At 41.6% G+C, this 13432-nt stretch overlaps 1 protein-coding gene across 1 annotated transcript in view; it reads left to right on the top strand.

Moving 5' to 3' along the window:
• Nucleotides 1-13432, top strand: part of LOC124719729 — a 173880-nt gene that overhangs the window by 47409 nt on the left and 113039 nt on the right. The window contains exon 5 of the mRNA XM_047244931.1: nt 642-704. Within this exon, the coding sequence (XP_047100887.1) occupies nt 642-704 (63 nt within the window). The remainder of the gene's footprint in view (nt 1-641; nt 705-13432) is intronic.

Below are 13432 nucleotides of genomic sequence, written 5' to 3'. Positions count from 1 at the left end.
CCTCTCTTCATCATGAATGTTTTCTCGTCCACTTTTAAATAAACGTACCCATTCACGGACAACTCCTTCACTCATAACTCTTGGTCCGTACACGGCACAAAGCTCACGATGAATAGCTGCTGCAGAATATCCTTTGGCTGTAAAAAACCTTATGACAGCACGCACTTCACATTTGGCGGGGTTTTCTATTGCAGCACACATTTCAAACTGCCACAAAAACTAAACTAGCGCAGGTACGACGTTCACTCGACCACGGCTTGATGCCGACTGACCTGTTGAGTGCGTGAACGCACAGATGGCGTCGCTACTCCCCCCACAACCCGTACTGTGACCAATCGGAGGTTACTTTCTGAACCGCCCTCGTACTTTCATTAACGTATTTCAAGGAGTATTTCTGTTGACATTCATGGTATTTAGCACTGAAATCAAAATATTTTCAGAGATCTCAAATTTAATAGGCTGGTGTTGCTATTACAAATGTTGCTGCATTCATTGAACATACACAGTTCCTCAAATGTAGCTCTCTTGTGAGTGTTACATTCATTTTTTGTCATTGTTGAGTGGATTTATTGTGATATGCATAAATGTGATAAAACTTCTTTCTTCCAGTATGATCTGATGATTTGTGTTATTTGTTCTATGTTGCTCCATTTGCTGAGGATTTTGTTCTTGAGCAGGATACTCTCAACATTAAGAAAGAGGAGGTATGTGTGTGTCACGATGAGAGCCACAGATTATTAGATTTTATTAGTAATTTTCTGACCTGTCGTGGAATTCTTCATTTTGTGTATCTGGTGGAGAGTCAAGGTCCCCCAACTGGACTGCACAAATTGGATGGTTGTATTTAACTACTTTGTCGAGCAAATAACTGAAGCACTAAACATACATTTTTTAACTAATTGGTCTCTCTTGTACTCGATGTTAAGTTGAATTTACGTAGTCATTAGATGTATGACTGAACATTTTCACTAATTTATAATAGTTCAGGTATTATGAGTGCTGACTTGGAGCAAGTAGTTACCTCTCCTTAGAAACGAAAGTGCAAAACTGAGCCAGTAGGAAAGTGGAATCTGCAAAAAGTCTCAAATACTAACTTTATTACAAATTAACAGGTAATACGAGCTGTTTCAAACCTGAAAAACTGATGAATACATCCAACTGATTACTTATTTTCACAAGTGACAATAACAGCATTATCAGTGGTGGAGGGAAGAAGGGTACTTTATGCCCCCCTTAAAAAAGTTTAAAAAACAAAATTCATTAATTGTTATTGATTTAACATTAACAACATTTTTTTTTAAAAGGTGCTCGTGTTAGTAGGATCCAGAAGCCGAAAATTTCTTTTATTACTCTAATAGCAGTGCTTGCCACTGCACTTTCAGTAATATGTACTACCAAGAGAGGTGGGGGTTACTTTATGAACACTACAAAAATGTTTAAAAAATATAAATTGGATTGATTTTTGTTGACTGTTACAACATACTTTTTAAACTGATGTTGATGTGTAAGTAGTCCTGAACCTGAAAATATGGAATACTAACGAACCTAGCAATGCTTCGCAATTGCTAAATATGTATGTGAATTGGATATACGTCCTAAGCTGTTTCCCCCACTCTCCCTGCACATCTCTGCCTCCCCTCCCTCTCTGTCCATCTCCTCCTACCACCTTCATATACATTTCCTCCCCCCCCCCCCTCCCTCTGTCATCTTGAGCCTCATTTATTGTTATTACAAATGAAACTGTAATTGGAAATTGACGTCCCTTAAAATGAATGGTAAATCAGTTGTGATCATACACTATGTGATCAAAAGCATCCAGACACCTGGCTGAAAATGACTTAAAAGTTCATGGCGCCCTCCATCGGTAATGCTGAAATTCAATATGGTGTTGGCACTCCCTTAGCCTGGATGACAACTTCCGCTCTTGCAGGCATATGTTCAATCAGCTGCTGAAGGTTTCTTGGGGAATGACAGCCCATTCTTCACGGGGTGCTGCACTGAGGAGAGGTATCGATGTTGGTCAGTGAGGTCTCGCAGGAAGTCAGCATTCCAAAACATTCCAAAGGTGTTCTATAGGGTTCAGGTCAGGACCCTGTGGAGGCCAGTCCATTACAGGGATGTTATTGTCATGTAACCACTCCGTCACAGGCCGTGTATTATGAACAGGTGCTTGATCATGTTCAAAGATGCAATCACCATCTCCGAATTACTCTTCAGCAGTGGGAAGCTAGAAGGTGCTTAAAACATCAATGTAGGCCTGTGCTGTGATAGTGCAATGGAAAACAACAAGGGGTGCAAGCCCCATCCATGTAAAATGCGACCACACCAAAACTCCTCCGCCTCCGAATTTTACTGTTAGCACTACACACGCTGGCAGATGATGTTCACCGAGCATTCGCCATACCCACACCCTGCCATTGGATTCGTCACTCCACACAACGTTTTTCCACTATTCAATCTTTACACTCCTTACACAAAGTGAGGCGTCATTTGGCATTTACCGGCATGATGTATGGTTTATGATCAGCTGCTCAACCATGAAATCCAAGTTTTCTCACCTCCTGCCTAACTGTCATAGTACGTGCAGTTGATCCGGGTGCAGTTTGGAATTACTGTGTGTTGTTCTGGATAGATGTCTGCCTATTACACGTTGTGGCCCTCTTCAACTGTCGGCGGTCTCTGTCAGTCAACAGATGAGGTCGGCCTGTACGCTTTTGTGCTGTACGTGTCCCTTCACATTTCCACTTCACTATCACATCAGAAACAATGGACCAAGGGCTGTTTAGGAGTGTGGAAATCTCGCATACAGACATATGATACAAGTGACACCCAATCACCTGGCCACGTTCGAAGTCTGTGAGTTTTGCGGAGTGCCCCCTTCTCTCTCTCACGATATCTAATGACTACTGTGGTTGCTGATGTGGAGTACCTGGCAGTAGGTGGCAGCACAATGCACCTAATATGAAAAGTGTGTTTTGGGTGTGTCCGGATACTTTTGATCACATAGTGTACGTATAAGTGGCATGAGAAACCTCTTCAGCTACTAGACCTATGAAGCTAATAGCTTCAATTACAGTATTTCACATAGTTCTAATCTGGAAGTGGGTATGATTACAAGGCTTCAGACGATTCGGATTCCGTAGTAGTATTTTAAGCATAGGCCGATAAGCCAAAATACACCTTTCCTGTTTTCTGTAAAACTGATGGCAAAGGAGGGAACAGTTGTTGTGTATACAATTGTTGTTTGAAATTTATTTAAGGAGAAAGAATATACATGAGAGAAACAGATCTCATGGTTTACATGCCTTTCAATCATAGTTGAAACTGACTGCAAGAAAGAAAACGAAACTGCAAATTTTCACAGCACAGTATTGTCTTTCCCACAGTGGACTTTAAATGAAAATTGTACATTATTGTTTAAAAAGATGTATTCAGTATATGTCAGTGTCAATGTTAGTGTATCATGTAAAAATTTGAAGTAAATTGGTTAAGTACTCTTTGAAACATTTGGTAACAGTGTTTCTTCTCTGTGTATTACATATATATATTTGTATATTATAAACATTAAAAATATATAGCCTGTGTCTGCCCAAATCTTCATTAGAGTATCGTGTCAAAATCTGAATTAAATTGAAGACAGAATTTTTTGGAGCATTGTCCATGGAAAAAGCGATACTCTATAAAACTATAATAAAATTATTTTAATAAAAGCTGTCTTGATTACATACAACTTATTTATTTCATTTAGTGACTGGCTTCGATCTCTGTACAAAATCATCATCATCAGATGACTTCAGTCCTTGGTGACCGCAGGAGATACTGGCATGGCGCGGGCTGCTCTTGAGAGGCATTAAGAACATTACTTCAGGCCACTATCTCCTGTTGTCACCAAGGAGTCAAGTGATCCACCAAGATTGGGCACTGAATGAAGCAAATAATTTGTATGAGATCAAAACTGCTTTTGCTGAAATAACTTTCAATTGAAGTACTTTTGAAAGTTTTGGCAGCAATATTTGTCATTTATTTATTACATATGTATTCATATATTATATACAGGGTGAGTCATTAACCATTGCCACCAAGAATAACTCCGGAAGCATGATAGGAGCTGTGGGACAAAAGTTGCATGGGACAACAGGGGCCATAATATGACATTGGTTTTTTGTTGCTAGGTGGGATTGCTTCAGAGGTATGAAGGTCAGCTTTATTTTTTTTAAATGGGATGCTATAGTTTGGTACTTATTTTCTGACAGTGGCTATCGAGACGAATCCACTGATATGTAACAGTAAGGTCTTTGAAGCTCAACGAAAGTCACAGAGGAGGCATGAACGTCCATTTACAGAAGGTGTCCGAAGTGATGACCATTGGTATGAATGCAGTGCTGCAATCTTCTTATCATGGATTCAGTGGTATTCCTTATCACATTGGCACTTATCGAAGCACATGCTCTGACAATTCTCTCTCGCTTACCCTCAGGTGTAGTTGGAACTTCTTTATAAACAATGTCTTTTACAAATCCCCACAAGAAAAATTCCAGAGGCGTCAAATCTGGTGAAAGAGATGGCTACGACACACTTCCTCCGCGTCCAATCCAATGATTTGGGAGTTGTCTCTGCAACTCATTTCTAGCCATCAGCGAAAAATGTGCCGGATACCCATTGTGTTGACAACACGTTCTGCTCCTTGTTCCTAAAGGTATTTCTTCAAATAACAGACCTAATGTTTCTTCCAGGAATGTGGTGTACTTCCTACCATTACGATTTCCTTCAATGAAGTAGGGGCCTATAATTCTGTCCTCCAGAGTCGCACACCGTACATTCACCGACCATGGTTTTTGGTGTGCAGCTTACCTCAGCCAACATGGATTTTCAGTTGCCCAATAATGCATGTTATGCAAATTAACATTTCCATAGTCCGTGAATGTAGCCTCGTCAGTAAATAAAATCAAATTAATAAATGTGCATCCCTCTGAATCTGAAGTTGAGCCCATTGGCAGAATTCAATGCGATGCATACAATCTGTGCCAGTTAATTCTTGGTGGACACTGATATGGTAAGGATGATATTTATGGTGATGCAGAACATGAACAACACTACTGTGGTTCATGCCAGATTCCCTTGCGATTCGACACGAACTAACACAAGGATCTCAAACCACAGTGGCAAGAGTACCAATTCCCGTTTCCTCATTAGTAACTTTCCTTGGCGGATATGTTTCCAATGTGTTAAAGATCCAGTTTTCTCAATTTATCCTATGCATATATGGCCCTATGATGTGTAGGATGGTTACATTGAGGATATCTTTCATTGTATAAGTCTCTATCTCTCACTGAATTTAGTTGGCATTCTCTGTAAATGAGAAGCATATCGACTTGTTCTTCAAAGGAATACATCATTCACATTTGTTTGATTCGACGATACTATTCTTACCATTCTTATTACTGTTGTATTGCTAAACCATCGAATGGTGTTTTTGCATTGCGAAACCATTGCGAATGGTGTTTACATGTCAACAGCGCGTTAGACGGCTACGCCGATGTTGGCGAATATTTACTATTTGCACGATATACACGTGTGAATTGTCATAACATGTGCTTCGATAAGTGCCGAAGTGACAAGGAATACCACTCAATCCATGATAAGAAGATTGCAGCACTGCATTGATACCAATCCAATGGTCATCACTTGGAACACCTTCTGTAAATGGACATTCATGCCACATTTTTGACTTTCGTTGACCTTCAAAGACCTTACTGTTACACATAATTTGATGCGTCTCGATACCCGCTATCAGAATATAAGTTCCAAACTATAGCATTCCATTTTAAAAAAAAAACAGAGTTGGCTTTCATATCTCTGAAGCGACCCCACCCTGCAACAAGAAATCAATGTCATATTCTGGCCCCCGTTGTCGCATGCATTTGTCCCTCAAACTTTTCAGCTACTATCATACTTTTGGAGTTACTCTAGGTGGCAATAGTTAGTGACTCACCCTGTACGTTAAAAAACATAATGGCACGTGTCTGGCCAAATGTTCATTAGTGTACTGAGTAAAAAATTTGAAATAAACCGGTCAAGAACTTTTTGAGAGCTTTGGTAACATCATTTCTTCTCTATTCGTTACGTATATATTACAATGATGTTAGGTCTATGTCCGTCTGAATGTTCATTAGAATATTGTGTAAAAATTTCAAATGTAGCGCTGTGTAATTTTAGAGTACTTTGGTCGCAATGTTAGACACCATGTCTTTATATAAACAGTCCAGTCACATTGCTGTGGCCACCACCTATGGTCAGCTTCAGTGTGCAATAGCCACTCGCAGGCAGCAGGTGGCAGCACTAGCAGTGGAGGGCTTGTAAAGCATGTCGGGGGATACAGCAAACAGTGTAGTCATTGTTGTAATGTGGAAACATAGCGATTTGTCTGATGTCGAAAAGGGATGCTGATTGGCTTTCAGGCCAAGAGTGCAAGCATTTCCAAAACAGCTAAATGTGTAACTTGTTTGCATCCTGCCATGGTGAAAGTACTCTGTGCATGGCAAAATGGTGCTACTGAAAACTGGCACTGAGTAAACTGTGTTGTACCTTAAGCCATAGGGGTGAAGACAGCCACGGGGATGTGTGGGGGTGAATAAATGTGCAATTGAAACTTCCTGGCAGACTAAAACAGTGTGCTAGATCGAGACTCGAACTCGGGACCTTTGCCGTTCGCGGGCGCAAGTGCTCTGCCAACTGAGCTACCCAAGCACGACTTGTGCCCTGTCCTCGCAGCTTTACTTCCGCCAGTGCCTCGTATCCTCCTAAAGCTGTGAAGACGGGGCGTGAGTCGTGCTTGGGTAGCTCAGTCGGTAGAGCACTTGCCCGCGAAAGGCAAAGGTCCAGAGTTCGAGTCTCGGTCTGGCACACAGTTTTAATCTGCCAGGAAGTTTCATATCAGCGCACACTCTGCTGCAGAGTGGAAATTTCATTCTGGAATTGTGCAGTTGTTAGGGAACTGACAACTCAGGTGAACTGAGGTGCCAACTGTTCAGTGGCATTGAAGGCTGAATTTACATGTCAGTACAACAACTGGATATCCATTAGTGATGGCAGGTGGTCTTTGCAGATGAATAGCATTTTATACTCCATTGGACAGATGGCAGTTTGTGCATACGGTGTGAAACATCTTAAAGGAAACACCCTGCAAAAATCAATGGAGAGGTCCAGGCTAGAGGGAGAAGCATTACAGTCTGGAGAATGTTTTTGTGGCACTCCCTGGATGGTATCGTCATTCTCTGGGAGCCACAATGGATCAACACAAGTATGCCTCCATCCTTGGGCACCATATTCATCCCTAGGTGCAGTATGTTTTTCCTCGGAACAGTGGCATCTATCAGCAGTACAGTGTGATGTATTACACAGATCACAGTGTACGTATGTGGTTTGAAGAGCAACAAGATGAGTTTACCATGCTTCCCTGCCCAAAAAACTCCCGGATTGAAACCTAATTGAAAATCTCTGTTTGTGTCATGGATCCTCAGCCGAGAAACATAGCACAGGTGGCCACGGTGCAAGAGTCAGTTTGGCTCCACTTCCCTGTCAGTAACTTCCAGATCCTCATTGTCTTTCTTCCAGCATGTCTTGCAGTGATCTGCTCTGCAAAAATGGTTATTCAGGCTTTTTACGGGTGGTCACATTAATGTGACACTGACCAATGTGGTAGTATGAGGGCAAGTCAAATGAGAAGCTTAAATATTTTTTAAATATTATTTATTGTGCAGAAGTGGTACAAAGCTGTATCACTTTTCAACATAATCTCCCCCACACTCAATGCAAGTCATCCAGTGCTTACAAAGTGTATAAATTCCTTTGGAAAAAAATTCTTTTGGCAGTTTGTGCAACCACTCATGCACCGCATGGTGTACCTCTTCATCCGAACGGAACTTCTTTCCTCCCATTGCGTCTTTGAGTGGTCCAAACATACGGAAATCACTTGGGGGCAAGGTCTGGTGAGTATGGTGGATGGGGAAGACACTCAAAATGCAGGTCTGTGATTGTTGCAACTGTTGTACGGGCAGTGTGGGGCCCTTGTATTGTCATGTTGCAAAAGGACATCTGCTGACAACAATCCACGTCGCTTTGATTTGACTGCAGGCTGAAGATGATTTTTAGGAGGTCTGTGTATGATGCACTGGTGACAGTGGTCCCTCTAGACACGTAATGCTCCAAAATGACGCCTTTTTCGTCCCAAAAGAGTGTCAGCATAACCTTCCCTGCTGATGGTTCTGTTCGAAACTTTTTTGGATTTGGTGATGAGGAATGGCGCCATTCCTTGCTCGCTCCCTTCGTTTCCGGCTGGTGGAAGTGAACCCAGGTTTTGTCCCCAGTAACGATTCTTGCAAGGAAGCCATCACCTAATCGTTCAAAGCGCCGAAGTAGTTCTTCACAAGCATCAACCCGTCGTTCTCTCATTTCAGGAGTCAGCTGCCGTGGCACCCATTATGCAGCCACTTTGTGAAACTGGAGCACATCGTGCACAGTGTGGTGTGCTGACCCGTGACTATTCTGTAAACATGCTGCAATGTCATTCAGTGTCACTCGGCGGTTTTCCTTCACTACGGCTTCAACTGCTGCAATGTTCTGTGGAGTCACAACTCGTTGTGCCTGACCTGGACGAGGAGCATCTTCCACTGAAGTCACACCATTTGCGAACTTCCTACTCCATTCGTACACTTGCTGCTGTGACAAACATGCATCACTGTGCTGAACCTTCATTCGTCGATGAATTTCAATAGGTTTCACACTTTCACTATGCAAAAACTGAACACTGTTCTTCCTTGGTGCAAGTCGCAAGTGGGGTGGCCATCTTTATAGTGATACTGCAACGGTATGTGTGTATCTGCACTATGCTGCCACCTACAGGCCATTCTACACACTGTTTGTAGCACACTTACCAACTTACAGGATAGCAGCACGAAATTTCGATTTGTTATTACGAATTTAAGGTTTTCATTTGACTCACCCTCGTATTATGGTAGATTAATTTTTACTTTTTGGACCCTCCGACTACTACTGAATGAAACACAATTTTTGTGCCATACACATTTCGCCTTTGTCTGCAAGGCATCTTCAGTGGCAGGTTGCGTGGACGATTTTGTTCATATTACACGTGTGTTCCATTTTTGGTGCCATTCCTCTTCTTATAAATGCCACTTGAGGTTTTTTCCCATGTCGCAGCACTAGGGACTGAACGCTTGTTTTGATGCATAATCAATCTACCGTAATATTACACACAGCTGAGGAAGATGGGACTACAAAAGTTGAAGTTGTTAATGTTATAATATAGTTGACATTCAAGGCACAAAGGACTTATACAACTAAGACGTAAATTTTCAGGTTAAGTTTAACTGAAAAATTTAAAACATTTATGGAATCTGCTAAAGGACTTCATTAAAAACAATAAATATTTTCTTAAAATTTTGAAGTATAAAATAAATGACTAGATCACGTTATTTTCCAAAAGGTGGCCATGAATTAACACTCCTCTTGCCACCCAGCCCCCCCCCCCCCCCCCCCCAAATTGGTATTACGTGGTTTAATGTTTGTTTGAGATTTAACCATTACTGAAACATTCGAAATATATTTTCACAGCAGTGTGTATTTTTGTATGTTTAATATTGGTTAGTCTGAACTTCTAAAGCCTCTAGAGTGAGTGACTGTTTTGAAATGAAGAATATTTCTATTTACGAATAAAACGGAGGTGAGCTTCATTATCCTTTGTCTGCAGTTGAGCAGGGTGGGGCAATGGGGGAGGTACTGAAATCATATTCAAAAGTTATGGCTTCAGTGCGCTGCTGTGCCATGTAGTTTTACATGTTCCTCTGTTTTCATAAACTGAGAAATGTAAGGCAGGTTTTCTTTTTAATCCACACTTCTGCTGAGTCTCTAACGACCACAATGTCGGTGGGATGTGAAAGACTGCTCATACTTCCTCCCACAGTTTCTCTTCATCATTCATTGTCTGCATTAATGGGAGGGTAGTGTGTCCTTCACCAGTTTACTACCATACTTTTGTGCTCATTAGGTTTGTGTCTTCTGTTTGCAGACAAGTACAAGGTGAGCCCATTCAGAGACATTGTTAATCTATTCAGAATAACTGCATTGCGTCCAGCAGACAGTCTTGTCTGCAACATGCAGGACATCCAGTTTCTCTTCATGAGGACAAAGAGGTGTCATTCTATTGGGTTCTGTGTCATGTAGGAAACAGATGCAGCAATTGAGTGGACTTTTTTGTCGGTTTATACAATTTATGCTCTCCTTAACCTGCTTCTTTCAGAGGGTTCCACATCTGAGGTATTTTTTGAAATTTGATCACAAATTATGTAGCTTAATTTTTATTACACAGTTCAAATATTTTCAGCGATCTCCGTGTAAGCCCTACTTTTTACATCCTGATTCATGTAATGTTCATGGGTCAATTCCCATAAACAAGGTCCTTCACAGTACAGTTGTAGAAGTTTTTTCCATTCAGGCATTGGTCATTCCTTTGTCATACTGGATGCAACTAAAACTTTCTGTCACTTGAAAACCACAGGAAAACTCACGGACTTTCTGAATGTGACTCATCACAACTGCATATGCTTAGACAACTATTGAAGAGGAACCACCGGTTCTGAGAACTGTAGAGATAGGCTTCAAGATTGTATCTCCATTAATGCAGAGGTGGGGACTGCAAGTGTTTGCAATTGATCATGAAAATCTGTGGCCCGTTGCTAAAGTCCAGTCATTTGTGGCCAGCTTATGTCACAGGTCAGGAGGATAGCGGTAGGATGTGATAAGTAGAGTGGCTGGAAATAAGAGAGAACAAACTCCTGACAGCTAAACAAACTGTGTTCCTGTGGCATACTTCTCTCCAGTCACTCAGACAAAATGAAAATACCTAAAAACCTTTGTATAGCGCACTGCCACTTCAGCTACAATCCTCTCCAGTGTCTTGGAGAGCTCCTAGAATGTGACACTTGGGGCAAGAGTATGTGCCATATTTTAACATATGTTACTTGAATGCTGAAAATGGGCATTAAATGGTTTTTGGCGGGAGACATACTCCCCATTTTAACTGATGATTGGACTAGTACAGCAGGGATTTTAAAGTTTTGTGAGGAATCAAAACTCCTTCCTCAATTGGTAGCGAGCATATTGTAACGTTTAAGGGCAATGTAGGACTCTAGAACAGAAACATATGATTTTGTCTGCTAGTTAAAATTCAAATGTAGGTACAGTGCAGACCCTGGAACATGGCAGTTTCATGTGGCAGTGTTTTGAATTGTGGTAGCAACAATTCCGGTAGAAACTGGGCCCGAACTACCTCATTTACAACACAGCGAGCCTTGGCAAGCATTCTGCTGTATCTGTTATGTAAAACTTTGTTATGCATTGCTCATAGTTATCTTATTTTTAAATGGATTTAAAGACTAATCCTGTTCCATCACGGAGTTCGATTATGGCCCTCACAACACCAGAAGTGACCAGCACAACTCCAGATAGGATCGGCAATTCCTGTGACTGAATGTCAGTTCTGCTTTTGCAGAAACATGGAACACCTGCAGGCTGGCTGCCATACGAGAGGGGCAGGTGCCGAGCTCGTTTGCCTGCACCACTGCTCTCCCCTTTTCAGTTCTATCTGTAGTGCTGTCAGGTATGCTTTGTGTGGCTATGAGTGCATGTGAAAGGTAGAAACCAACATTCTGCAAATTCTGTAATTATCACATTCAGTGCAAAAAGAAAAATGATGTTGAGAAACACCATGCATCGTAGAAGTGCTCTGTTCACCGGTGGGGGGAAAAGGTGTTGCTTCTCAACAGGTGCTCTCATATGTTGAAAGCTTAAATAGAGCCAAAATAAGAAAAAAAGCAAAGATCATTTTGGAAAAAAAACTGTTTAAGTTTTTGCAAAGCAAACATTTCTTTCAAGAAGTCTCCAATCACCAGCTTCTTTTGATAGTCAGTTTCTAAGCATTATTTATTTTCAATGTATTGGAAATAAGTCAGCTAGTTGCAGAATACAGATTTATTAAACCTTGACCATTGTTTCGACAGTTTTAAAACTGCAGTACTAGGCTAGGTCCTAATGGAGGTGGTTTGCCATTGCCTTCCTCCGACTGTAATGGGGGTGAAGGTGGTGGTGGTGGTGGTGGTGGTGGTGGTGGTGGTGGTGGTGGTGGTGGTGGTGGTGGTGGTGGACGACCCAACACCCCCCAGTCATCTCAGGCCAGGTGAAATCCCTGACCCCGCCGGGAATCGAACCTGGGACCCCGTGCTTGGGAAGCGAGAACACTACCGCGAGACCACAAATGCAGACTCCTAATCTATATAAATGATTTATGAGACAATCTGAGTCGCCTTTCATCAAAAAATCAAAACCAATTGCAAAATGATTTAGACAAGACATCTGCATCTTGCTAAGAGGGCAACTGACTCTAAATAACAAAAATTTGAGGTCCTTCACATGAGTACTAAAAGGAATCAATTAAATTTCAGTTACACAATAATTCACACAAATCTAAAGGCTGTCAATTCACTTAAATACCTATGGATTACAGTTGCCAACAACTTAAATAAGAATTATCACCTCAGTGCGTACAGGCAGCTGGTGCAGGTGATGAAGACTGCTGGCCTCGCCTGTGGGCTAGAAGCAGAGCTCAGAGTTTGCAGCGTAGTTCCCCGAGTTGATCGGGGTCCTTTGGTTTGAAGCAGAGTGGAGAGTCTCAGCCAAAGGATTCATCAACTCTGTGACGGTCTTGGCTGTAGATTTATGGACCTGTATTATCGTGTGGGGATTTGTACGTCTCCCTTTGACAGGTCAGGGGTCCACTACACTAAGGAAGCAGCTAGTCGGATAGCAGAGTACTTGTGGAGTGCCTGAGGGATTTTTAGACCAGGCGATAGTTTGAGGTGCTGTGCCAGTCGATTCGCAGTAAGGGAAGTCAAACAGCATTCAGAATAAAGACACTTCGACTGTCACAATTTTATCAGTAAACTGTCGAAGTATTGGTGACGAAGTTTTCGAATTTACTGCCCTCCAGGAAAGTTCTTGAGCTCAAATTACTTTTGGTACTGAGAGCTTGCTGAAACTCTAAGTGGAAAGCTCCAAGGTATTTAACGAGTTGTCGAATATATATCGCAAAGACAGATTAGAGGAGGGGGGTGTTTATAGCATTGACAAAAATATTGTCTCTATTGAGGTTGTAGTTGAGTGATAGTGAAGTAATCTGCTCATGTATAACAGGTGTAGGTGAAACAAAGTTAATTGTTGATATAATGGAAGGAAACATTCCACGTGGGAAAAATTGTATATATTATATACAAAGTTAATTGTTGGGTGTTTCTACTGGCCACCCGATTCTGCTGTAGCAGTTTCGGAGTCATTCAAAGAAAGTCTATGGTCAGTAGCTTGT

Source organism: Schistocerca piceifrons, chromosome 11, assembly GCF_021461385.2.
Source record: "Schistocerca piceifrons isolate TAMUIC-IGC-003096 chromosome 11, iqSchPice1.1, whole genome shotgun sequence".
NCBI classification, from domain to species: Eukaryota; Metazoa; Arthropoda; class Insecta; order Orthoptera; family Acrididae; genus Schistocerca; species Schistocerca piceifrons.
This window is presented reverse-complemented; position numbering and strand designations above follow the sequence as displayed.